Source organism: Centrocercus urophasianus, unplaced genomic scaffold, assembly GCF_019232065.1.
Source record: "Centrocercus urophasianus isolate 14NV4802_14NV808 unplaced genomic scaffold, USGS_Curo_1.0 seq_1177, whole genome shotgun sequence".
Taxonomy (NCBI): domain Eukaryota; kingdom Metazoa; phylum Chordata; class Aves; order Galliformes; family Phasianidae; genus Centrocercus; species Centrocercus urophasianus.
The window spans coordinates 890-27712 of record NW_024884339.1 but is presented as its reverse complement, the minus strand read 5'-3'; the positions used below and the strand labels follow the sequence as shown (position 1 = coordinate 27712).

The window sequence follows — 26823 nt, the reverse complement described above, 5'->3', positions numbered from 1 at the left end:
TTGCTATACTAGTCAAACACTTGTCTGCTTCTTATGTGTGAACTACTTTGTTGCTAATGCTTCAGCACATGACAAATAGGGTAACCTAGGAAAATAGCTTATCCCTCATCTTGCCCGTTTTCTTTAGGAAAGACATTAATGATTTCATTTTCCTATAAATTTACAATTGGGCCTTAAAAAAGGCAATTTGTGGGTCATAATCCATAAACCAACAGTTTTACAGCAAGTTCACAGTTTGTAAATACTGCAAACCGTCTGTTTATTGCATTCTAATGCTACTCCTGACCAGTATGTTTGCAATAGTTTAACCAGTGGTACAGGTATTGCACTGGGAGTTTCCCACAAATAAGGGAACAATGATCCTTAAGTCAGGAGGATGAGGGAGCTCTTGCTGCCCAGCTCTTTTACAGACAGTCCCTTCTATCTTTTTACACTTCCCTACAAATGTAGAAGTTTACTGACTCATTTCACATAAATTAAAATGGGGGCCAAGCTTTACATCAAATCCCGATCTGCTGCCCAGCAGTGTCCCACATACAATGATTTAAGTGAAAACAACAATCTAAGGAGCTGCCAGGTCAAAAGCAATCTATTCCAAAGAGACGTACACTCCACATTCCAGATTACTTTTCCCTCACTCATTAGAAGACACTTTCTCTTTACAGAACACAGAATGGCCACTTGTTTCTCAGTTGTATAATTCTCTTCAGGTTATATACATTTCTGCTTAATTGTATAAGAAATGTAATGAAGATTGTGGCACTCCAGGTTTATTAGGAATGTAACACCAACTTAAAATCAAGCCATGTTCACTCTCAAGGGTCTTTTCTTTGTTCTCCTGAAGGAAGCATATAAATATATAAATATATATATATATTTGTATCTCCCACTAGAACTTTAACTCTGACACACATTTGTTCTTTCTATTTATTCAAATATGAGAACTGGCATATCCCTTAAGTTCCCTAGTAATCTATTTTCTTGCTATTCTTTCTCCCTCTCCCTTAATTTTCTCTGCTCTAAAGAAGCATTAATTTTCCATTAGCACCCCCTTAAATGTTTGGGTTTCTGCTGCAGTTCACCGTTCCCAAAATGCTGCATTTGCTATCTCAAAGGTCAAAATATCAAGAGCAACTTTTGCTGCTACATGCAATTAGCCCAAGGTCACCCAAGGACATGGAAGCAGCAGAAAGTAACAGCCAGGAAAAATCAAATAAAGCTCAGGGAAGGAAGGAGGATCTTTAACAACGGAACGCCGATACTTTCTGATCATTCAGTCTTGCTTCTGACATACCTGCTTTTTTTAAATTTGAAAACAATCCCAATTAAAACAAAAGCAATAAAATGGTTGTCAGTACCCTAAAGTACCCATCCATTACTTCTCAGAAAGGTCACACAGTTGAGAATTCTTCCAAATCCTGTGTATAAGCACAGAGCAACCAATCATTAAATACTGCTGATGTGAGTTTCTTCACGGCTGAGATGTGGCATCTGGCACTTTCAAGTAACACTTCAAAACTCAAATGCGGGCTCTGTGGATCACCAGATGTCCAGAGAACATCTTAGCTACATATGTTTGAAGGTACCATCTAATTTAATTAAAAATAATAATAATTAAAAAAAGCATTCTACAACTTGATACAGTTCTTTGCAATGTTTCCTGCCTCTCTGAGAACTTGACACATAGATGAAAAACATCACAAAGCACCACATTCACAAAGCACTTCTGAAAAATTAAAAATATTACTCGAATCAGCAGGATAGTGTGTTTCATTAAAACCTCAGCCAAGTCAATTTGCTGTTGTTGAGTGTTTCTACCACAACTCTAGCTCTGAACTGCAGCAACTAATCTGGTCAAGCTGATAAGGGAATTCTGTGCCCAAACCGTTAGGCTTGGATACTGCCCAATTAACCAAAGGACCCTACTTCTCTCTGCTGGAGATTTGGTAAAAGGAGCTCCCTTAAGAGAATGCCTGTGTTGCATTTCTGTTGTGAATCATCACTGCAAGACCTCCCCGTCTAGGTAAGCTTGAGCTTCTCCCAGCTACCTACAAAAAAATTACAGGAGCATAAAGACTCCTGTCCACAGAAATGATAAAGCCCTGAATTGGTAAATGCTTATAAAAATCACCTTGGTGATTCTGTGGGAAAAGTTCAGACACAACATCCCACAACTATCCCATCTACATGAACTTTTCAACAGGGACAATCAGAGAGTATTGCACAGGACTGTTCAGTACATACCAGTGAAAAAAAAAAAAAAAAAAAAACCAAAAAGATGTACTTTCCTTCTCATGAGGCTACAAGTTTCGTTACAGCCTTCTACCTTCCATCACCAAAACCAGCGACTTGAAAATTTCTTCCAAAATTACGCCCACGGCGCAGAGAACAGAATCCTCTTGTTTGGCTGTGGCAAGCCTACCATAAGAGCTGCACTGACACTTGTCTCGACAGCAGTCTTTACTACACTACCTAGCACACAGCAATGCTATTTGCTTTTACATTCAGTCTTAAATTTTTAAGTACAGACACATTTGGCTTTTTTTTTTTTTTTTTTTTTTTTTTTTCTGTTCAATTAGAAATAGCAGCTGAAGATTTCTTCCCAAAGAATAAATGGAACACTAGGTCAAGCAACAGTCATTTATTTATTGACTTAAACAAGCAAGAAGTATCCTCAGACATAATGGCCACCACTTGAGCAATACAAATCAATATCACTGGAGAACAGGGAACATCTTTTCTCTCACCCCACCCATCCCAGAAGTAACAATAGAAATACCAGGGCCCCTAGAGAAAAGAGAAGGAGAAAAATTATAAAAGGCGCTTAGAATGAGCTGCAGAGTTGAAAGATGGATAAAAAAAAAAAAAAAAAAAAAAAAAAACCCACAAAAAAACATCTACTCTACAGCTACTCCACTGTATCACACCACAACCACCTCAAAAATAACGTTCATTGTTCCATTTCTACCAGGTACCAAGTGTACAGCGCTGTTTAACAGCGATTTCAATGTATTATCAACTGTCCTCAGCTGAAGCAGAACAGCAACTTTGTACGAAGATTTGAGGCTGCAGGTAGAAAGAAGGGTTTCCACAGAATATGATGCAAGTCTTCTCCGGTTAGCAGAAAGGGCATGGAGCACAAACAAAGCTCCTTTTAACAGCTTCTGTACGTCTGCAGCAAGGCATTCACTCCATGTTGATGCTTCATTATAGCCACAAAATCCTGATGGAGTACGTCAGCACTACTCACCCTATGACAGCTTCTGAAGAACGTATAACTGCAAGTCATTTAAGCTGTGGGCCACTGAGAATCCCAACCTGCTATTCCTGCATGGGTATTTTTTATTTCCAATCAGACGTGAGCGAAAAAAGAGAAATCAAACAGATTGCATGCAAAACTATCATTGCTCTACCATTGAGTCTTCCTTCTAATGGCTGAAAATATGAGTAAGGCATTCCTCAGATTTAGAGAAAACATTAGGAAGCTGTAGTTTTGCAGGCAAAGAGACCTTTTATTTTAATCCATTAAAAGAACCCAAAATAGTCAGCAGGTGGCCACATCTATCCATGTTTCATTAAAATCACATAAACCCTAAGTACAAAAGCACCACTGATTATTGCTCTAGAAAAACTGCATGAAAAATTCAAATACGCACAGTAAAAACATCACCATATGCACAAGACTTAATTTCTTAAAGCAAGTGTATGGAATGCCGATCCAATTTTACACATACCTTGCAATATTAAGTTGATATTTATATTACTTGGCAACAACGGGAATTTCTAAAAGCACTGTTATGAGAAGGGAAATGTTCATATACAGTTTAATATGTCAACTATTGTAGTCCTAAAAAAATTAGCATTTACAAAATACTTGATAAAAATATCTTTTAAAAGTTGTCCAAGAGGTACATAAAATCAACCCCAAATTTTCATGATATTTCATTCATTCTTGTCACCTACAGATTCAGTTTTCTGAGCCTGCAGAGAAGAGAGAAAGGAATTAATTACTATGGTAAATTGCCATTATGTCTATAAACACCCACGCTATCTTTACTCCTTCCATTTCTTACTTGTAACAGCTCGGTTTCAAACCTACTTCACCATTACATTTACACAAACAAAACAGGTACATTCACACACTCTTCTTAATGCGTTGGACCCAGCTTTTCAAAAGCAATACGAGCCTTACCTGCCAGCTTCCACGGTTCATACTGAAAAGCACCACACTACTATCTGCTCCTATTCACTGCACACAAGTAGAATGCTCTACCGTACCCTTAACTTTCACTGTTTCAATCTGCCCTTTTACTGACAGTGTGCAGGGTGGGGCACCTCTGGATGTTGAAACACTAACAGTTGAGCGAGAGATGCGAATCTGCAGTAACATTATGGGCAATAAAAAGAAACATTATGAACATGCTATCAATGTCTGAAAGGCTGAATAATTAAAAAAGCACTGATTCAATCAGCAGGAGGTATGTGTGGAAAGTACCTCTTCAGCTTTATTTTCACCATTTTCAGATGGTGTAGTACCTTCCTTTGCAGCTTCTTGCTTTTCATCCTTCTTCCCTTTAGCACCTTTGTTGGCCTTTGTTCCAGGTTCCTTCTGACAGAAGATTACAAATATGGGCACAGACACTGCATGAGTAGACAGCTCACCTACATCATTCTTACCAACTAAGAAACAAATTTTAGCAACCTGCATGTGCTGGACTGAAACAAAACCAGATGAAAGCTACCTGGAATATTTATACCACCAAAGTTACACAGATTCCTGAAATTTTTTTTTTTTTTTGGAAAAAAATGCGCTGATGCATGCTTCCTTACTGCTTCTGATAACTCACAGGGTCACAAAAACCCCTCATACTACTTTGGTTGAGCTATATATACGGAGCTATGTATACTGATATATACTCTGTATGTATAGCTATAAGTAAATCCAAGGATGGTATATGGAACTATACCACTGTTATTCAGTCAAGCACAAACACCATGCTGCACGCATAACAACATTATGCTTTTGATTCACATGAAATAATAAATTGGATTTAAAAAAAAAAAAACAAGCATTTTCGTTGGTTGTCCTTTTGTTAGTCTGATAACATCTGTGATATTCATTTCATGTCCATGTGAGAACCAACCGACACATTAGGAAGGCAAGCACTGATAAAATTCTATCTGCAAGAACACAAAGCAGAGAATTTACTGAAAGGAACTATCTACAGTTTCACAGAATCACAGTACAGAATCATTAAGGTTGGAAAAGACCTTAATGATCATTTACTCCAACCATCAACCCATCCCCACCGTGCCACTGAACCACACTGCCTCTTCTGTGTAACACTTCAACACCTCCAGGGATGGTGACTGCTATTTTCATTTGGAGATATGCTTTTAGTAAACTATTCTACCATAGAACTCTTTATTTGTTAATTCCTTGCTCTAGGTATGCATTTACATTTGCGATCTGAGAACATAAAGATACACATTAAGGATTTTAAGCGCAATGAGATAGAAATCTAAATGATAGTTTGTTTAATACTTCACATTGGGATTTGAAGTAGTTGGATAAAAGCTGTGGAAGTTTTCCATGGCACCGTTCTCTTCAGATTATCCATGCAAAATGGCAGCAGTAGCTGAGAGCAGGGATATTTTTGAATCAAACACTGACTACCTTTCCTCAAAGATCCCTGTAGAAGAGTGGGGCAGGCAAGAAGGGATGTTCTTAATTCTAGTTACTGGGCAGCCTGAACCACTATGTTCTCTCTTGAGCTTCAATGACACACAGCAGCTGTAATGCTTGTCTGAGATGCTTACCGGTGCTGTGAGCATAGTTCTAAATCTTCAGCTATGAAGGAACGAGCTGAGGACTTAGTAAATTCATAATATTCAACCTTTGAACAATAAAAGGAATCCTGAATCTTTATTATGTTTGGTTGCTTATTAGCAGGCTCAGAGTACAAATCTGCTGCTTTTTTGTTAAGGAGACTAAGATTAAGATTCCTTAAAATGGGATCCAGTTTCAACTTAGAAAAATTCACACTACCGTATTAAAACATTACCCAGAATTATGTCAGAAAGGACTCCATTCACCTGAAATATATCTCAGATTTCTCTAATGCAGCCTCATCAGACTCCGTACCACCATGCTCAGCGCACACACAACATGCACTGGAAGATACAGAACCTATGCATTCCCTTCTTTATTAATACTCTATTAAAGAGAGAAGAGGGAAGCTCAAGAGACTTTCAGGTGATAAATTATAATGTGCTCAGAGTTGTGGAGTTTTACTTCTACACATTCACTTCGTATTCTGATACTTCCCCAGTTGAGATACCAATGCAGGGACTTGAAAAATGTGAGTGTGAGGAGAGCCAGATTGAGTTTCCAGCAGTATGCTTCTTTATGATAAAGCAATTGTTCTTACTTAGCATTCCTCTCGGGCGCAAATAGATCTACAGTTTCTGAAGCACATGATTTACATGCAGAATCTTGAAAAGGTATTTCAGACACTAATAAGATTTTAATTTGACTGTAACTGGCCTAGAAAACCCAAGCCATTCAATTTAAATGCATTTAATTTCACCTTTAATTATAATTGTGCATTCTCAGCAATAGTCAGGCTTCAAGAAGAGATAACAGCGTCTCACTATGAAATGAAGTACTGCCCCTCTTGACAGCAAAACAGAACAGTACAGAGTAATCTCAAATCCTATTGTAGAAACCAAACCTGTAAATTTCAGGAAAGGTATAGGAAAGGTGAAGATTTTTCTTAAACTAAGAATTCACTACAAACTAACATAGTCTGCATATCAAACAGGCAAGACGTTTTGTTGAGGCCAGTAATGAGGCCAGGAAGGGGTGGAACCAAAAGAAAAGAATGATCTAATTTGTTTTTTTCTTTTTTGAGGGGAGAACTGGGAGGAGGACAGGCGAGTTGATGCCTCTTGCAAATGCTCTGTGAATTCAACTGTTTGCAATGCAAAGAGGGAGTGTACTTGCTTATTATTGGCTACAATGCTGGTAGTTAAAAAGAAGAGTATTTACCTTAGTGGTTTTCCTTGGCTTGGGTTCAGGTTTTGGTGGAGCAGGTTTCTAAAAAACATTTTTAGTTGCACAATGCGTCAGATATATCACCAGGAGGCAACCACCCAACCTCCTCTCAGCAGTTTCCCCACACCTCACCTTTCCCCCTTATGTCCCACTCCTTACCATGCACCAAGAAAAGATGGAAAAAATTAATGTACCTCATCATTGTACACACATCTATTTTCATTAGCTCACTCACTGAGGAGGCAATTTGAGGGTCATTCTAAGTCAAACTTGAACGTGGAGATTACAAATAACTATTTTTAAGAAGCCCATCAGACACATTGCAACAGAGAAAAGGAACTAAACCCAAACACTAGTGGCAGCATCAAACTAAACCCTGAAAGGACAGTCCTTCCCCTTTCACAGAGAAGTTCCACTTCTACAGCTAACATCAGCCTGCAAAATAGTACTAAGTCAACATCACATGCAACAGATAGCATTGCACTGAGCCAGGGAAGAATAACCTCCTGAAATTAAGAAAATAAATTATATTGAGCTCTAGAGTTCTTAAATACCCCTCAGCAAGAATAAAAATGGAATCAAGCAAAATATAACAAACCTGTTTTGTCTGAGAAAACACGTGCCTAGAAAAGCATACACCAAGGGCTGTTACACATACTTACAGCTGACAATCTTGCTGATCGTCTTGTGGGCTACAGAAAGGAAAAAAAGGAGAAGGCATCTTTATAGACTTACACAGCAAACGGTATTCAAAGCAACACCGTTATCAGTTGTTTCTTGATGACAGTGCAAAATAAGTCCCTACCAAAATAGGTATCTATTGCTAACTGCAACTCAGGGTTTCCTCATCTTGGAGGGACATTTTTAAGGGTTGAGTGATGCGGAAACTGTAATTTGTGAAAAAAAAATTCATTACTGATGTCAAAGTCTACTCTCAATATGGTAAAACACTACTTTCTCCCTGTTTTATGAGTACTTCCGAGTCCACTGCTGCTCTAGGAAATGTTCAAAAAATACAGCAAGCTTGACTACCTGCACACTGAACCTTTCTCAAAAAATACTTCTATTTCTTAAATATTTAGAATGATGGTCCTTTAATCTGTTTATTTGTAATAGCCAGTAAGAAATGCTATCTGATAAACAGCGCGATAAAGATAACATCCTTCCCTAAAGGAAGTGAGAAAATTCCAAAACATGAAACTGAGGGGCCCCTCATTTCCACAGCTGCCCCCCACACTCAATTCAAGAGTCAGGCATACAAGGGCAGCTCCACAGACATGATTTCCTTTACTTAAATATAATTTCAAAAAGGAAAGAAGTCAGTCAAATACATTACCTTTCTTCTACCTTTCATCATCACCTTCCTTACTAAACTTTACTTCCTTCTGAACTTTCTCATAAGTTTATTGAATATTAGATAGGTCTTACAAATGCTTGTAAGCTAAGTAGTCTGCTAACAGTATTTTTTGTATTCACTAAAACAGATGAAGAACCCACAATCCAATTACATGGCATGATTAGCAAACACCATTAAGGTCTGGCCTATGTCATAAACTGGAATCTCATTTGTAATGAAAATAGAGACAATTCCCTTGTAATTAATATCCAGCATAACACAGCTGAAAAAAGTAAATCAAAACCACTTTTTTAATCACATGCTAAGCATTTAAGTTGAGCTGAAAACAAAACAAAACAAAACAAGGCACAGTTCCACGTAACTCAGAAAAGAAAAAAAAGCTGTTGTTAATATCCAAAGAATGCAGTAACTTGTACTCATTGAAGCCATTTAATTATCCCTCATGGAAAGTAGTAGTGAAAAGTTCAGATCTGAGTTCAAGAAAATAGAAGTCTTATCAAAGAACACCTAGAAATATTTTCAGCCATCGAATATGTAGGCAACATTAACAAAAAAACATGCAATCCTCTCTTTTCCTGGTAATTTAGAATATTGACTGCTGGTTAAGCAAACTAACATGATTCTGAGAACAAGTTAAAGCATTTCAATTGGTCTGGTAATCAAAGAACTCCTAGCTCGAGGTACCTTCTTCTACAGATAAGTTTTCACAATCAACTATTTCTATCCCTCAATGTTTAGGCATTGAATTGTGATGTTAGCATTTAATCTTTCAAGGGTAATATATTGCTTCAGATGAATTACAACACTTAGCATAACCCCAACTGTTTCAGTTTCATGATTGGCTTTATATCTGATTTGTATCATCACAAGGAACTCAGCACAACACCCCCCCCCAGTTCCTTAAAAATGCCTGACCAGTAAGTCATTTTAATTCCTATTCAGTCAGTACATATGTTATTCTTTCTGACTACAAGGAAGTAACTGCAGTCAGGTCAGCAAAGGCAACATTGCAATGTGCTTCTGGAATTTCCCCCTTCAAACAGTCCTACCAGGACAGAAACAACCAGCACGCTCTATATGACACCAGCAAACATCCATGGAAATTGTCTATGAAATGGAGCAGACACAAAACAACACTTTGCACTTTCCTGTTGCTTCAGCTTCTGGCAATCCACCTTGCAGACTTTCCAACCTGGATATTTTATACACATTATGTGTTTAACAGCCCCCAAGGGACTTTTTTTTTCCTCATACATTTGTCTAATAACCTAGTGAACTCATTTACACTCTCAGTTTCCATAACATTCTGTGGTAATGTGTTCCATAAGGCAAGTATATGCTGTGTGGAAAAGAAAAACCTCCTCCCCTCATTGCCTTTCTCTTAAGCTTGCTGCCACTTAGCTTCACTATATTCCTCCTGCTCCTGGGTTATTCCCTGCCTTTCTCCGCGTGACTGATGACTTTATCACATGGCATATGCTAAGTCAAGAATCTGGAGTCTGCTGGATTCCACTGGAAGGCTTTTTCTGCACCCCTCTCTATGTGCCACTATCCTTCATACGATTTTCCTTCTACCCTTTCTAAAGAAGAGCCAAGAGAACTTCATTTGGTAGTTCCCCTTTGGGTGCCCACTGTGATACGTTTCCCACTCTGTCCTCTATTACTGTCCCCACATTCCATTTACCTTTTGACTAGAAAAATGGGCATTTTCTAATAACTATTAAGAGTGACTCTACAATCTCTCCAATAGCTGATTTGGTGACACTCACTAACAGCTTTCCCTGTTTTAATTTGCATTTCTCCACATTGAATTTGACTCATATTTTATCCCATGTTATCAGTGAGATAACATAATTCTCAGACTTCCTCACTTCTGACCACCCTGATAATTTTTCATAAGCTTCAGCAAACTTTGTCATTTCTCCATCACCTGTTCTCCTAGAATCACATAATGAATATACTCAGCAACACAAGCCCAAATACAAACGTCCTCAATACCCCACCAATAATTCTCCTCCATTATGAAAATTAACTACTACTTCCCTATCTCTTCTACCTTCATCTGCTATCGGTTGTTTAGGGCTTCCATTTAATCCACGCAAGCTCATTTCCTTTAAGAACCTGTTTGGGGAGCCTTATCCAAACGTGCTCTTTGCATGCAAGTAAGATGGCACATTGACTGACAGAGCATTCATACACCTGTTGTCTTTTACATACAATTCAGCTACATGAAGTAGCACTTCTCTCTGCAAAACCTGCGTTGACTCTCCCATTATACATTCACCCACATGTACTCATTCTACTTTTTTATTTACTAGTTTCCCAATTCAGATTTACAGTCTTTGTTTTCCAGAGTCCCTTATCTAAAGTACTGGGAGCATTTCATCACTTCCAGTTACCCTGGTATTGGGGCCAATGCAAGCACTAAATTATGTCTTGCACGTAACAGTTTGGCAACTCCATAGCTGGGCTGCTGGTGAATACAGCTGGCCTGCCTACATCTCCCTCTCCTTAACAACATCCTCCAAATATTATGTGGGAAACGGCTCCACTGCAAGAACCTCTGTAAGAGCCTTCCACAGTGAGAACTTCATTACCGTATTTCAGCTTCTGACTGGCCTGCTGGAGAGTTAGTTCATGATTTTCCATCTCTACAAAAACACCTTTAAAAAAATATATAACACATTCCCTTCATTTTGCCATTCAGCCATTTCAATGGGTGGGACGGTTTTTGAAAAATGGCATACATTTCTCTGAGCCTTTAGTATGGTGTATCATGTAGCTCCTCTGCCACCTGAAACCATTCAACATTTTAGCTGCTCCTTTTAACAGGTTACCAATTTTAATAAAATTCCTTTTCTTGATGAATTTGTAGAGTTTACTTGGATTTACATTCCTGCCAGGATAAAGAACAATCACAGGTTAGCTTTCTGACAACTAATTCCTACAACCCCACAGAAGGCACTGGAAAGAGCTGATCACCCTTTCATCGGCCCTTTGTTTTGTTCCTCCAGGCAGCAAGCACTTACAGTTTTAACTTTTTTTACGGGTTGTTGTTATTGTGTTGTTTTGTTTGTTTGTTTTTGCAATGCCACCCTATGCCTGTTACCAAATATCTGAGGGGTAAACAAAACCTCCTGTTGCAATCAGACAGACTAGCACAGTGGAAAGGCAATACAGGAGCGGAATGGCAAAAGGACAAACAGGAAAGGAAAGCTCACCCATCTCCAAAGATCTAGGCTCACAGAGGAAAACTCCACAAGGGAGGGATCTCTAACCAGAGATCCTTCCACCGTGGCACTCAGCCCTTAAATGAGGCCTAAGAGAGGTGCAGCCAGGCTTCACCCCTTCTGGTCTCACAGCTGAATTGCCTTCACCTGTGCTCCCAGGGCTGACCAAGTCCTTTCTCCAGGTGCTCCATCAGTAGATTAAGCTGTGACTCAACAGTTACCATACGCCTCCATTAACACCAATTCTGTCTTCAGAGCCTCTCTGGTCTTCCTGAACAACCCACTGCCACTTTTATTATTGTGGTCAGATACCTGGCACAATTTTCATACTACATACTTCCCATTTATGCATGGCTCAGCAGTCTATAAGGAATTTAGCTGTAGTTACTGATACTACTGATCTAGAAAAATATTAAGGACAAGTAAGGCACGTAGCAATGTCAATCTATAACCAAGTTTCATCCTACATGTTTAACTTTTCTGTCCATTGAAGAAATTATATATAAAACTGTACAGAGAAAAAACACTAATTTGGTGCAAAAAGGATTATATTTTTATCGTGATTTGGTTGGCCTTCCCATGTTTTGCAAAAAAAACCAAAAACCAAAAAACCACCACACAAAGCAAAAACCAACTAACTGGTTCCATAGGAAATTCTGAAGGAAGATACTGAGATACCAAAAATCAACTCCTCCCAGGCCTCCTTTTGTCTCAACTATTTTTTTTTTCCTCAGGAGCTCATTTAAAGCGCTGCCATCTTTTGAAATATTTTGACATCTTCCTGGCACCATCTTTTCCTGCTAACTGACCAACTACCAATTTTGCAAACCACAAAAAGTAAACTTTCATCAGGCTTTTTTTTCCTGTATGAGTATGCCCAAATATTTACAAGAACTGATTCATTTGAATATTCACCCATTCTTCTCAAGGTCTTGATTTAACTTGGTCTGCTACAAAAGATGACAACCCAGGAAAACAAATCCTCATTCCCCTCTGCCTCTCTTTTTACATTCCCATGGCAGACAAGCTCCAGCACAGCTTACTGTAGTGGTCAATATACCACCTGCTGTCTCCTTTCCTTTCCTGACAGAAGTTACTGTGCCCTTAAGAGAAATTCAGACAAAGAAAGCACATAAATGCATCAGCTGCTCCTGTTCAGGGCACAGTATCTTAACTCAAGACACCCTTTTATCAGTCACTCAAGTCTGGAAGTAGTGTGGCTGAGGTGTGTGCATTAACCCCACTTGCCAGATTGCTGGAGAGAGTGACACACAGTTCCATGCAGTGACATCCTATGCTGCTGCCTTACCAAAGCTTGCCTAGAAAAGATCTAAATTTATTTTGTGCATCACTAAGCTGAATGAATCCTCAGCACACCAAAACCAATTCACACTATATAAGCTACAAATGCAGCTGACTTCTAGTTTTAAGCAAACTGCCTTTACTCCCTTAAATCACCTTGCTAGAGTGGCAGAGCAACATGCGGTCTTCTGATATGCAAGGCTGCAGATCTCCAGTTAAATAAACACATGCCTTAATGAATTAAAACAAACAATCAAACAAACTGAAAAGGAAATATACTTGCCTCTTGTTTAGTTACTTTTGCTGCATCCTTGCCTTCAGCACCCTCTGGAGACTGAAAGAAAATATTAAGTCAGTGCTTTTACTACAGAATTAAAAACATCCAAGCAACAGCAAACAAAGATTATGGTGAAGATTCTTCTTTCCATACACTGCAGCAACTTAAGGAGGGCTGGTGCAAGCAGCATCGTACCAATGTCATTTCTAGAATATGAGGATAGAATACCTTCATTCAGGAATACGAGGACTGAGCAGCAGGATTGTAGGCATCAGATCATGCATCGTACCATCATCCCTCAATAATCCCTCCAGCCAATTAACTACAACATCTGCAGGCTGCAATGGGAGTCCCACCTCATCAGTGCTTGAAAGCACAGCAAGTGTGGACTAGAAACCTGAGGTTTGCTCTACTAGGGCTTTAGAAGTCCCCAAGAAACTTGACATGTTCCTTTCCAAATACCAACTTTAGTAGTAATGAGATGAGGTGAACCAGAAAACCCCAGCATTCCTGGAATGAGTGATTTATTTATCTCCTTTACTCTTCTTGTGCCTCGGGCGCGCTCAGCTGGAAGCTGTAACAGTATCTTCCCCTCATCTCATCTCTCCCATCAAAATGGTAAAAATCAGTAAACCACCAAGACCTCAGCAGGAAAGCCAGGGACAAGCTTTCTTCACAGGAGCAAAGCCTCAGCCTGATCGATCTAATGTTTGTCTGCCAAAGGTACCAGAGAAACATTGCTAAAAATCCAGCTTATGTTATTTTATTTACAACTCAAGCTACATTATTTTACATTTTGCAAACAACATGGTTTCCACCTAGATGCAAGCAATTCATGGGAATACAGCAAACAGCAGCAGCTGGAGAACTACAATGAAGGCATGTGGTTAAAGGCATTTAACAGGCAGCAGAGAAGGCACTGTGGTGGCTGTTCTGTGTTCCAATCAGTAAAGAAGCAGTTCAGTTATCTTCTCCATCCTCCTTTGAAACCAAACCTGCCCCAAGCTGCCCTCAGGTTTTGACATGGAATTCCTCAGCCACACACACGGGGTTTGCAGCAGCTGACCACTGCCTTCTGTCACTGGGTGCTAACATCTTACAGAACGATATTTTCAGCTCCCCACCAGAAAACAGAACGTGGCTTTGTTGCTGAGCAATCCTGACAGAAACGAAGCGTGCCACAAAAGCAGCTGGTTTAAAAAAAGCCTAGGAGCAACCATCTAAGTAGCTGGAACACAGCGGGAAGTTAAGCTGCGTGAGCAGGGCAGCACAACTCAGAATAGCAACAGCCCGGCATCCAAAATGGAGCCTGGCTGGCTGCTCCCTGCGCCATGCAGCCTCGCCAGCCTCCTGCAGGGCTGCTCCGGGGCTGCATTCCTCAAAGCGTCTCCGTTCAGTCATGAAAGAGCTGCTGCCGCCTGACAGTGTGGGGCTGGGAGTACAAAAGACAAAACCGAGCAGCTCCACGATCAGCGAGCCTCGTTCCTACAACTTCCCTCTTCAGCACACAATATGGTGCAGGCTTTGAGCACAGCCTTTCTCTAGCTCATGGATTCAGAACACCTGCTTCTCCCATATGAATTTTGTCAAGTCTAACAAACTTACTCTGCATCCTTTCCATTAGAGGGAACTCAAATAGCATCGTTCCTGTGCTAAGCACTTATTTGTATAGAAACTCTCACAAGTTTTATAATCCCCTCACAGTGGCCAAGGGGCTCACAGTTTATAGGGGTAGGGACAGCAAGACAGCACAATTCATTTATCTTGGAAGCCAAAATCTTGGAGGCTAAAATCTCACTGTAAATTGAACCAACTCCCACTCCACCACCAGGCTGGCTTACACTGTTTCACTTTAGGAACCTCGGAGCTTTGAAACAAGGATAAATCTTCACATACAGCCTGCCACATGCCAGCAGCTTTGCAGTGATGGCCAGGAACAAATCCTGACCCTGAACACTGTATAGTTAGCACACTGTAGTTTACTCAATTGTTTCAGTGCTAATGAAAGCCATAGATTCACAGAATCATCTGAGTTGGAAGGAATTTTAAAGGTCACCTAGTCCAACTCCTCTACATTGAACAGGGACCCCCTCAGCTCCATCAGGATCTCAGAACCCCATCCAGCCTGACCTTGAATGTTTCCAGGGATGGGGCATCTACCACCTCTCATTGCAACCTGTGCCAGTGCCTCACACCCTTACTGTAGAAAACTTCTTTCTTCTATCCACTGTAAATCTGCCCTCTTTTAGTTTGAAACCATGCCTATGCTTCTGATAGACAGAGCAGTCTGTTTTTAGATGCCAGTATTACTGCTTGACAACAGATTTTAAAACTGTTCACAAAGCTAACCACAGAACAAATTTGAAGTTTTATTAAAATACTCTTAATGGAACCACAACCACTGTATACTACTATGATACATTACCTAACCTAGCCCAATTAGGTTAGTTAATTAGTTCTTCCTGAGCAAGAAAATCCGAGAGTAGTTCATAGAATGGAATCATAGAATCACAGAATGGCTTAGACTGGAAGGGACCTCAAAGCCCAACCAGTTCCAACCCCCTGCTGTGGGCAGGGCTGCCCCCCCCATCAGCTTGGCTGCCCAGGGCATCACCCTGCCCTTGAGCACCTCCAGCGATGGGGCACCCACAGCTCTCTGGACAGCTGTGCCTCACCACTCCCTAAGTGAAAAATTTCTCCCTGATATCTAACCTAGATTTTAGTTTAAAACCATTCCCCTTGTCCTAGCACTATCTACCCTTGCAGAAAGTTGATTGCCTTCCTGCTTACAAGCTCCCTTTAGGTATAGAAAGGCCATTACCAGGTGTCCCCCGAGCCTTCAGTTATGAAGGCCTAACATTTCTCTCCCCAGCAGGATGTGCCCTGTGACCATCTCCAAGGTGTGGCAGGCAGACAGGAGCTGTACCACACTCTCATTTCATCCCACAGCCGGTCTCTTCCCACTGCAATCACTACAAGCCAGGCGTCGTAGGCCATGTGTGCTCCATGCCTTGGTTCCCCAGCAGGCCACAGAGCTGCAAGGGAGACCATGTCGCAAGGAGGGCAACTGATCCCGTTGAAAAACAGCCTGCTGCTGTTAAATAAGTGTATAAATCTTATAAATCCATTTGCAGATTATAGATCTATAGCCTTCCCTGGCTCCAGCAGAACCATCTGACTGCACAGCTGCACAAACAATTGAGCCAGCACAGCAGGCAGGAATGAAGCGGCATGGGGCAATTGCGGCCAGGGACTCTTCATGTAGACAGAGCACCAAAAACTTGTCAGGCTACGATATATTAGTTAAAGGAGGAAAAGGAATTTGTTTTCCCTTCTGTGAGTTCTATTAAGAGGCTCCAGCAAATCTTGGCTGACGTGGATTTCCATGCAGGTTTCTGCAGCACTTTCTCCTCTTCCCAGGGATCAGAGATTTGCACACGCATGTATCTGGGCCAGGCATGGCTCCCAGAGAACATGGCATGCCAGAGGCAGAAGCAGCCTGCACACCTATTTGGAACTCTCAGGACTTTTATGTAGAAACCATCAAAACCTTCAAGTCTTCATCCCCAGCTCTTCCACAGAAACCCTTCTTCGTCCTCTGCTTTGGTGACAAATTACTGGAGGAACTCTGGGCTCAAAGCAGTCAGACTTACTACGGAACCCACCTTCTTGGCAGGTTGTCCCACATGAGGTAACACCACGGCTCACCATGTCCCACGTGACACCTGCTCACATTAAGCACACCCTGGTTCCATGCCTTGCACTGTAAGCCAGCTGGGGCAGGACTGTGCACACTGCAAGTCTGGTGCTGCAAAATGAAGGACCAGTGCTGGCACTGCACCACAGGGAAGGGCACAACATGCCTGCATTATACTGGAAGCAGCCTCTATAGGCCTGCCATGCCTGATGCTGCATGGCTGCCTACAAGAGACAGACAGAAAAAGAAACTACAGATAAGGATACAGATAATAGTGCTGGTTGTTTTTGTTTTTTTCTTTTTTTTTTTTTTTTTCCAGGCACAGTTACACAGAAGGCACAGCAAAGGAGCTGACTGGAGAACTATAAATATGCTTCTGACATTTAATCCAACAGCAAGTTTTAGGTTCAGATGACCACACATTGTGTCATGCCTCCATTTGCACTACACACTGGCAATACGATTGCAAATTGAGCTGCAGCTAAGCTTCAACAGATCTGTCAGATCTGCATAACTTCTATACCACACAGCTAACATGAAGGACTGCAGGCCAGATTCCCCCTGCCTATTAGCAATCAGTTGTTACAGGGCTTTTTTTTTCCCCCTCCTTTTCTTTTTCTGGGACAATCTAGAAAACAATATTGAGAGGACTCAATATTAATAGATTAACACAGCATTAAAAAAAGGGAATATTGATTTTGAGATTGTTTCCATACACAGTTCTTGTATTTATTTCAACAGCTGTGAGGTAAACCCAAGATCTGGTGTCTCCACGCAGCAGGACAATGCTGTGGTAACTGCAGTTCCAGCACCATTACAGAATTGTTGAGAACAGGAAACTAGATAACCCTTTTGAGAAAACGCTTCATAGAACAAGCAAGCAAGTTTCCTTCTCATTTTGTTCTGAAGGCCAGATTACCTGGTAGAGATGTACGACAAAAGAAAAAAAAACAAACAAGCAAACAAACAAACAAAGTGTCAATTGCTATATCAAAGCCCTGCAATATAAGCGTGATTTAACGTAACCAAAGGATTAAAATTAATCAAACCTATTTGAGAGATACAAAGGCGCAGGTCTGAACCTGCAGTGACCAGCTTCAGGATAAATATTCTGCAGGCAGTGGATTGCTCTATCATAAGGGAGCATACTAAAAGCATGAAGAGCACAAGTACATGAGAAGTAACAGTTGGTACAGCAGGTTGCTTGTAAAATGAAATAGATCACTCATTCTCTGAAGGATCGTATTACTAGCCGACACTTAACACTTCAGCTCTGGTGGGACAGGAATTAGTTCTCTCATATCCTTGCAAAAAGTAGATACCAATTTCATAACAACCACCACATTAAGAAGTTAGGACGGCAGCAAGCCCTAACTTTCCTAGCAGATGAGCATTCTCCACAGCAGTTCCTCCCCTCCTCGCAATCTGTTCTGCTCAGCCACACCGCAATACGCCGCCTGCGATGGGACTGCCTGGAGATACTTTCCTGGCTCACCATCCCAGCTGCGATTTCCATGACGTAATGCTTTGGTTGTTCCTCCAACAACTCTTTTCATCCACCAAAACAAGATAAAAGCTTGCAGCAAAATGACAGCAGCAGGAAAAGGCAACACATCGAGTCCTAAGTCTTTGTCAGGTTTTACAGTACTGTTATTCTAACATTTCCCTTCCCTTCCTTCCCTGTGAATAGAGCTCTGCATTAGACTAAATTCAATTCAATGAACCCTTTACCCATACATGCAAGATCTTCTAATTATTTCCCTCTTCGCAGCAGTTCTAAATTTTATGCCATTTCACAAATGTAATTAAAATGCAGTTTATTTCTTGGTTTAGATTAAGGAATGCTCTGCGTGTTGACTAATTCAACGCCAACCAACTCCCACACCACCCTTCTAACCATTGTTTCCTCATTCAGCTTCTGCAGCATCTTATCACTGACCTTTGTTTATAGCTGGTTCTTTGATTTGTTTTCAGCTGATAGAACTGTGCTTGCTGCCAAGGCAATAAGAATGAACTCCGCAAGTGGAATTATCTCACCCTATTAAATGCCCGAAGACATCAAGTAGTACACTCCTTCTAACACTTCTGTTTTTCCCTACAAAAAGCCTGGCCATGGTTTATCCAGAAACCAAAAAAAACAAAAAAAAAAAAACAAAACAAAAAAAAAAAAAAAAAAAAAAAAAAACCCAAAAAACAAAACCAAACAAACAACAACAAAAAAAGCCACAACATGCACAAAAAAACAAACACAACTATGACACTAATGTTATAATCAAGTAATTCTGACCAATCGTGTACAAAGCGTAGGATACATTTGGCTAGCAGCTGCACTTTTAAAATAATTATCAAAACTAATACCTGATTTGTACTCTTTCAAAAATCTGAGGGGTTTTTCTGTATATTCTTTTAGTATTTTTCTTAAGTTCTGCTATGCAGATTCCATTAAGGAGGTGTGGGTACACGTATACATTTTTTATATAAGCGCACATATAAATACACATAAATATATGCACATATAAATTATACATACGTGTCATCTGTGCAAATTTTGTATGTGCATATATATACACACTTAAGTTCTATTTTGTGCAGAGAGAGGCTGGAAGCTGCAGGTTCCTAAGGTTTGTCAAGTATTTAGAAGTATTTTAAAATATGTATGACAGAGTAACTCCCTCCTGCTCCAGATACAGAACTACTGAGTTCTGTTTTGCTACCTGTACTACATCAAACACAGACTCCTGATGCAAAAAAAGAAAAAAACCCCAAAATAACAAACAAATACAGTCTACATAATGTTTTATTCTTTTCTCTCAAGGAGCATTACAGCATAACCTGTACCTATTAAGAGCAGAATATTTCATTTTCTAACCCTTTGCGGGAGAACATTGAGGTCATGAAGTTCTGAAAACACAGAGTGCATTAAAAAGTTTAAATATAAAAAAAAAGGCCATTAATGTCCTCTGCTGTCAATATGCAGCTGGGGGGAAGGAGTAAAAAAATAAAAAATAAAAAAAATAAACAGTTCCTAATCAAAATCTCTTTTGTTGATTAGAAATTTGAGCCAAATAGAGAAAATGTTCATCACTTTCTCACACATTCTCTGAAAGTATAGGAATATAGCCTGGTTATAATCAAAATCAGTAGGACTGGGGAAAAAAAACAACAATCAAACTCACATTATTACATTCCTTAATTTTTAAACAAGTAAAATCTGTGAGCTTTATGCTCCTCCACAGTGGACAGACGAGACAGACAGAAAGTCAGGCCTGGAATGCCTCTAGATACCCCAAACCACCCAGAATAATTACTTAACCTTCATTGCAGGTAGCGGTTTTGCTATTCCCACAGAAAATGGGAATAACAAAAGACTGACCAAAATAATTTAAGCCACCCTGAAATTTGATGCAACATTTTAAAGGTCTTACAACTGAGTCAGCCCCATTTACCCCATTTACTTGCCAAAGTTGCGTGATTTGGGAAGGGACGAACGACTTAAGAAAACATAAGTAATTCCTTCTGCATTTGCCATTTGGAGCCAGTTTTCTGAATATTACATTTTCTGCCTACACCAGAGTGAAGAAGTAACAGCAGTTTCTAGGGGTTGCAGCTCAGATTTTAACAGCAGTGCTGTAATTTACAACAGTTCCTTCCTCAGCCACTGAAGTAATTAGCCATGTTTTGAAAAATGCAGATCAGCCACAGGAGCAGCAAAGAAAGCACATCTGAAGTCATTCCATTTCCCTCCAACTCCACTGCTTAGAATTCTAATAGCTACTAAGTAAATTCATAGAATCATAGAAAGGCCTGGGTTGAAAAGGACCACAACGATCTTTGAGTTTCAACTCTCCTGCTGTGTGCAGGGTCACCAACCAGCAGACCAGGCTGCCCAGAGCCACATCCAGCCTGGCCTTGAATGCCTCCAGGGATGGGGCATCCACAGCCTCTTTGGGCAACCTGTTCCAGTGCTTCACCACCCTCTGGGTGAAAAACCTCCTCCTAATATCTAACCTGAACCTCCCCTGTCTCAGTTTAAAACCATTCCCCCTTGTCCTATCACTGTCCACCCTCATAAACAGCCGATATTCTTGTCTCGATATTTGCTTAGCAACATTACTGCCACCATAAAGTAAAAAGGCAGACTCAAAGAATATGATGGATGAAATTCAACCACTGATATTATTTCTGTGGCCTCTCAAAGCTGCTGCCAGTTCTGCAAGCAAGATGAAGCTGATAGACTCAAGCCTACATGCGCAGTTTTTGAAACCTTAAAGATGAGGCTTTGAAGTCTATCTAAATGAAACTGATCAAATCTGCAAAGCAAAGCACCGAGTACTTCTAAAAAATAAAATATTCCATCTGCTTAAAGACAGAGATTAATCAAACCATTTTCAATGCAACTGATTCCTGAAAATAGCCACACCTCCGACAAAGAGAAATACTGTGAGTGACAGGAAGGTGTACCGTGCCTCCCCTCCCAGAGGATGTAACTGTGATGAAGAGCCCTCATTCTTGCAGCTGCAACTAACTGGTGCCATGGACCATCCAGCCCCGAGATGAGAGCAGCAGGTCCCAGACAAAAGTTAGGCACTGAAGGTGTGATTGGTACAATGCCTTCAATCCACCAAGCTCTTCTGTCCCATTAAGAGCTCCAGTGGAGTTAGTTGCAACGCATTGCACTACTGCAATAGAAAAATAGCTCCACGGACAACCTAAAAGCAGTTATGAACAAAGATAAAACTTCCAGAGGAGGGAGACAGCTGGAATAAGAAAGGAAGGATGTGGCAGAGGCAGGGACGTTCTCCCAGTACGAAGAAAGCACTGGGAGCTCTCCTCAACTCCACTCGAGAGGAGCAAACAGCACACAAATAAATGTCACAGACACTCCATTTCCAGCCATGGAAGTGCCCTCTGCTACCACTAAGTCAGCATTAGGACAAGGAAGAAGGCTAAGTGGGAAGAGCTGACACATCTAAGCAGTCCCATGAAACTGATGCTGCTGGGAAGGAACATACACCATCTTTTAGAGCAGACAGACCCTAACACTCCTGGGGAACTGCCTTTCATATTTGCAGCTTTCCCTGTTACCAAGTACATGCACTCCTTGCTATAAGAAGACAGGAGCAGTACCTCCAAGTTACAGGAGCAATTAATTGAAAATTGGTCACCAAGGGGAAAAAATAACCAAATGAGCTTGACACATCTTTTTCCACAGCAGTGCAATCTGACCACTGAGTTGTTCTGATGAGCACCAACTAATGAATTAAGGAATCCTCACTGCCCTCCGAGTTAGGAACTGTGAAGACAGCCCAAGCCAGGCCGGTGTGATGAATACTGGCTGGCAGAATTTGTACTGACTGCTACTAGGGAGAGCTCTGCCTGTCCCAGCCAACCCTGCCTTCCATGAAACCAGTTCCACTCTTGGTGCCAGAACGGCATATTGCTCTGGCCAAAAAACACACCTCAAATGCATACAATGTCTCACAGGTCTAACCTGGAATTGCTTCTTTTGGTCTGTATATGCCCACCTGAGATCTATCTGTTGAACTACGGTCCGATCCATAAAGTCCCACACTGCCCATTTCACCGACAATAAAACTGATTTAAGAAGATCTCACTTCTGAGTGTGGTCAGTAGCTTGCTCCCAGCACTACTCCTTTCTAACAGGTTGTCACTACTTGGTATAAAGCAGTAGAGAAAGCTAAAGCTTTTCAAGATAGAACAAAAGCAGTATTAAACTACACATATATGCTGATATATGTAGCATATATCAGCTACATTCCAGTTACACACATGGGACTTCTGTTTTTTGGTTATTTTTTTTTAGAAAATCGAGCAATGCTGATACTTCCAGAACATGAAATATCCCCACTGTCAATCTGAACAAACGTCAAACTTATTTTTTATTTTCATTAAGCATTTTCCTAAAATCCCTGCATACAAAAAGATTACTTGCATCTGGTTAGTTTTGAACTGGAAGGTGATGAGTTCAAAGTAGACTGTGTTACTGGTAGCACCTCACCAGGGATCATGCTCCAATGCACCGAGCAGCATCATGACTTTTAATCGGTAATTCAGTGACAATCTAAAACGTTGAGGATGCTCATTCATTAACTCCAGTTGCATTTCAACATAATCTAGAAGAAAATTTGTATACATTGTCACCAATTGTTACTGAGTCAGATTTTTACAGAATTGTACAAAGCAATCAAACATTTTACATCTATAAAGCCTCGGTCGATGAGTTTATAAACATCATAACTCTAAAACCCAATCATAGTTAAAATTACATTAATATATCTCTTTATAAGCTATTTTAAATAAATTATTGATAAATATACGTTGCAGGTATTTATTAGCCCTGCAATATCATTTATTGCAATGTGGCACAGCAGCTTTACTCAAGCATATTTTATTTTTTTTTCTAGTGCTACTCAACGCTGCTACATTGTATTCCATCTAAGTGTACCATAGGCAGACATAAACATTTCTTTTTTGCCTAATTATTTATATGAAATTTTAGACCCTTTGACACAGTCAAACCTGGAGCAGGCCAATCAGCAATTTGCTCCAAATACACCAAGTTTTAAATTCTCAGTGGCTACAAATTCAGTACAAGTGCTACAACTCCTAACACTGAAAAGCTATAAAAGATCTTTTTTTCCCTTGTATTAGAAGAATCCTGCAATCCTTTAAAATGCTCCGGCACCTCCATTCTGCATCTTGGTGGCATGTAGGTGCACCTCTGACTGCACAGCAAGCACTTGGCCTGTCCCTGCAGAGGAGGCCACAGGTGGGAGCTCACCCCAGGGCTCTGCTGGTGTGCAGGAATTTTTCAATTTGGGTTGCCCAAAGCCAGGGGATCAGAAGAAGGTCTTGTTCTGATGCTGTCTCACCTGTCTTCTGACAGTTACTGGTCTAGGATTGATCTAACATGGAAATGGAAAAGAAATCTCCTTTTCAGAGCTCTGACTTCTCTTAGCCCCCAGGTAGAAGAAGGAGAAAGTAAAACACAGTCAGTCAGGAGAGAAAGGAAAATGCGGAGGTAAAGTCTGGAGTGAGAACAGGGGCAGAAGGGAGCGGGCAGCAGCCAAGACATGAGCATCTGCTGCTGATTCCCCTTGTCCCTGCAGTCTGTAATCACTTCCAGAGCATGACACAAGCCACACATTTCCCTGTCTCCACGTCCTGTTGGTGTATTCCAGGATGAACCAAGGGCCTCAGTTACAGACCAGGAGCTTTCCAAGTCCAGTGATGATGACAGCAAGGTGCAAATCCTTTTGTCACCACTGGAGGTTCTTCCCCACTTAGCAGCTTCAAAACGAAGACAACTTTAGCTGAAAACACACCATGTTGCATTGCAGAAAGCTGGGCTTCATCAGCTGATTGGTGTTCAGTCACAGACAAGTTGCTCCAACAAAATCTCAGAGAACCAGACATCAAGTGCAAGTTCCTCAGTTTTTGTGCAGGCCACAAAGCAAAAAAACAAGTTTTGAGAACAACTGCATCACCCAGAGCACGTAAGCAGTGTTTGTTAAGGGGGAAGTTGCCATTTCACTTTAGACATCTTAAACTGAGCATCTAATATGAAGGGACCATTGGTCACTTACTTTTGTGCTCCATTTCCCCATCAGTAGAAGAGGGACTACATTCCTCTTCGAAGATTTGCAACACTTCAGAAACACAAATTCTAACACCAAGAAGAATTTCACAAGGAGAACTGAGTTAAGGTCCAGAGGAAAATACACACTTTATGATTCTTACAGGTCCCTTCCAACTCGGAACATTCTATATAGGTTAGTATGCAAGAACCTGCACCAAAACACAAGGATTAGAAAATACACTGAAGAGACACCTGGTTGATGAACAAACTGGTAAGGTAAGAGTCCTGCAAAAAGCGAATATAATGGGATCATGCAAATAAATGCATTACCACTGGACAAGCATGAAGTATGGCACCTTCCAACTTCTACTACAGGAACAGCATTCCAAGCACAGCATTCAGAAGTTCTAGTTTCCTTGCACAGAGACCAGCTGGGTACATGCACTGACTTTGGAGAAAACAGGTTTGAATAACAGATCTGGAACCTGCTCCAGATGTCGTCTGTTTTCATAGCATCAACTGCACTTCAGAAGCTAACATCCTTGGCTACAAGGGAGCAGACAGGTTACAAAAGTGTGAATTAGATCCCAGTACTTCTTTTTATTTGCTCTGAAGCCACAACAAACTTCAAAGATGTTATAAAAAACAAATAATGTTGGATCAAGTCCTCACATCAGTCAACTCTAAGAGCTTTCAGAGCAACATACAAGGCACAGGTCACGGTGCTTGCAAGCGGATTAACAAACTGGATCCTTTTGCCATGCAGCCCCAAACCAACTGGCCCAAACCAAGAGACACATAACCACTTGGCCTACTGACATCCCATATAAACAGTGCACTTAGAGGTGCAAGCACCATTCATCTCTCTGCTGAACACATTAAAGCTTCACAAGAGTGAAGGACAGTTCCTCACTCTGGTGCATGGCAGCCCTGCCCATAGCAAAGGGTTGGAACCAGATGGCCTTTAAGGTCCCTCCAACCCAACTATTCTGCGATTCTACGGTTCATTCTTCCCAGCTAACGCAGAGCCATCTTTACTGATACAGTTACAGTTTCAAGGTTAAGAAGGTTTCCAATATGACCCAAGAACTGATTCCAGTTGCACAGGCAACAAAACAAACCACATCCACCCATGTCAGGGTGTTCACACTACTGATACCACAACAAGAACTATGGTTTATCCCACACTGACGTGCCATCCTTCTTGTGAAATACAACATCCCAACACACCATTACAACACACATAGAGTGCAGAAATCTGTCAGGAAGGGTCCAGAATTCAACCTTCTTCTGTCCAAGAGCAGCATTTACACCACTTGAATACAGGAAGGTTTTCCTTTCATCCATGAACTCACGGACCTGTGAAACACCCATCGCAATGCCACAGCCTCCCAGCAGGGACAACTTGCTGTCACCAGTCGTCATGTTCACAGCGAGCATCACCCAGAGATGCAGCTGCTGACTGAAGTTTGCAAAGAGATAAAATATTTGGAGATGGACAGAAAAGCAAAAAGGAAGGAGTAGCCATTTAAGTCACTAAAGCATCCAAACAAAAACAGGAGCAGGCAGATGCATGCCCTTCTGCAGCATTATTCATTTACCGCCATAACTGAGATTTTCTCGTGTTTATTTTTGAGTTTTCTTCCTTAACAAAACCATTGGGATTAGCAGTCTCTTTATGAGTTAAAAACTGTGCTTTACTAGAACTTGCTGCTAGTGGCAGCAATGGCTCTGTCCCCACATGGATACATGACGATGCCATACCCAGCCATGCCATCTGCCCACTGCCCTGCTACTCTGAATGGAAGTGACCACTGCGGGACACTGATGGCAATTCCATTTCTCTCAAAAAGCAATAAAGTTCCACTTCCTGGAACTACTGCTTCACCCAACTCCATAATTTATATATAGCTTCACATCTACTGAACACGCTTCATCTCCATCACTCCAACCACACACATAAAATTTTTTAATAGCCTTCTAAGAATGACATATTCTCCTGGACTTGTTACTCACAGACAAAGTTTCTCTGAACAAACATTTCACCGTGGACAATAAAACCCTACAGGAGCAGCTCACTCTGAGAAGGGCCGGCCTGCAGCCCTACTTGCGAGCTCACACACAGGCGAAGGAAACAGCGTGGGAAGGCAGCAAGGTTCTCAGAGTTGCACTGCGTCACCCTATAGGCACAGGCTCATCTTCAACTTTTTCCTACAACGAGCAGCAGTACAGAAAGCGCAGAAGGACGCAAGGCCTATGCAAAGGTACACTAGCAGAAAGGCAGAAGGAAAGCCCCACGTACT

General features: G+C 41.0%; 1 protein-coding gene across 1 annotated transcript; it reads right to left on the bottom strand.

Moving 5' to 3' along the window:
* Positions 1 to 2626: 2626 nt before the first annotated feature.
* Positions 2627 to 25945, bottom strand: HMGN3 (high mobility group nucleosomal binding domain 3). Its single transcript, XM_042809371.1, has 6 exons — positions 25751 to 25945; positions 13230 to 13280; positions 7720 to 7749; positions 7052 to 7099; positions 4496 to 4609; positions 2627 to 3981 (listed from the first exon to the last, which is right to left on the bottom strand). The coding sequence occupies exons 1-6, from the start codon at positions 25943 to 25945 to the stop codon at positions 3943 to 3945; spliced, it is 477 nt and encodes a 158-aa protein (XP_042665305.1). The 3' UTR covers positions 2627 to 3942.
* Between the last annotated feature and the right edge of the window lie 878 nt (positions 25946 to 26823).

Coding starts and splice junctions, on each gene's coding strand:
- HMGN3 (XM_042809371.1), bottom strand. CDS start 25,945: ATGACGACTGGTGACAGCAAGTTGTCCCTGCTGGGAGGCTGTGGCATT. Junction 7,750..13,229: donor CAAAAGTAACTAAACAAGAG/GCAAGTATATTT, acceptor TCCTTTCTGTAG/CCCACAAGACGATCAGCAAG. Junction 4,610..7,051: donor AGCCAAGGAAAACCACTAAG/GTAAATACTCTT, acceptor ATCTTCTGTCAG/AAGGAACCTGGAACAAAGGC.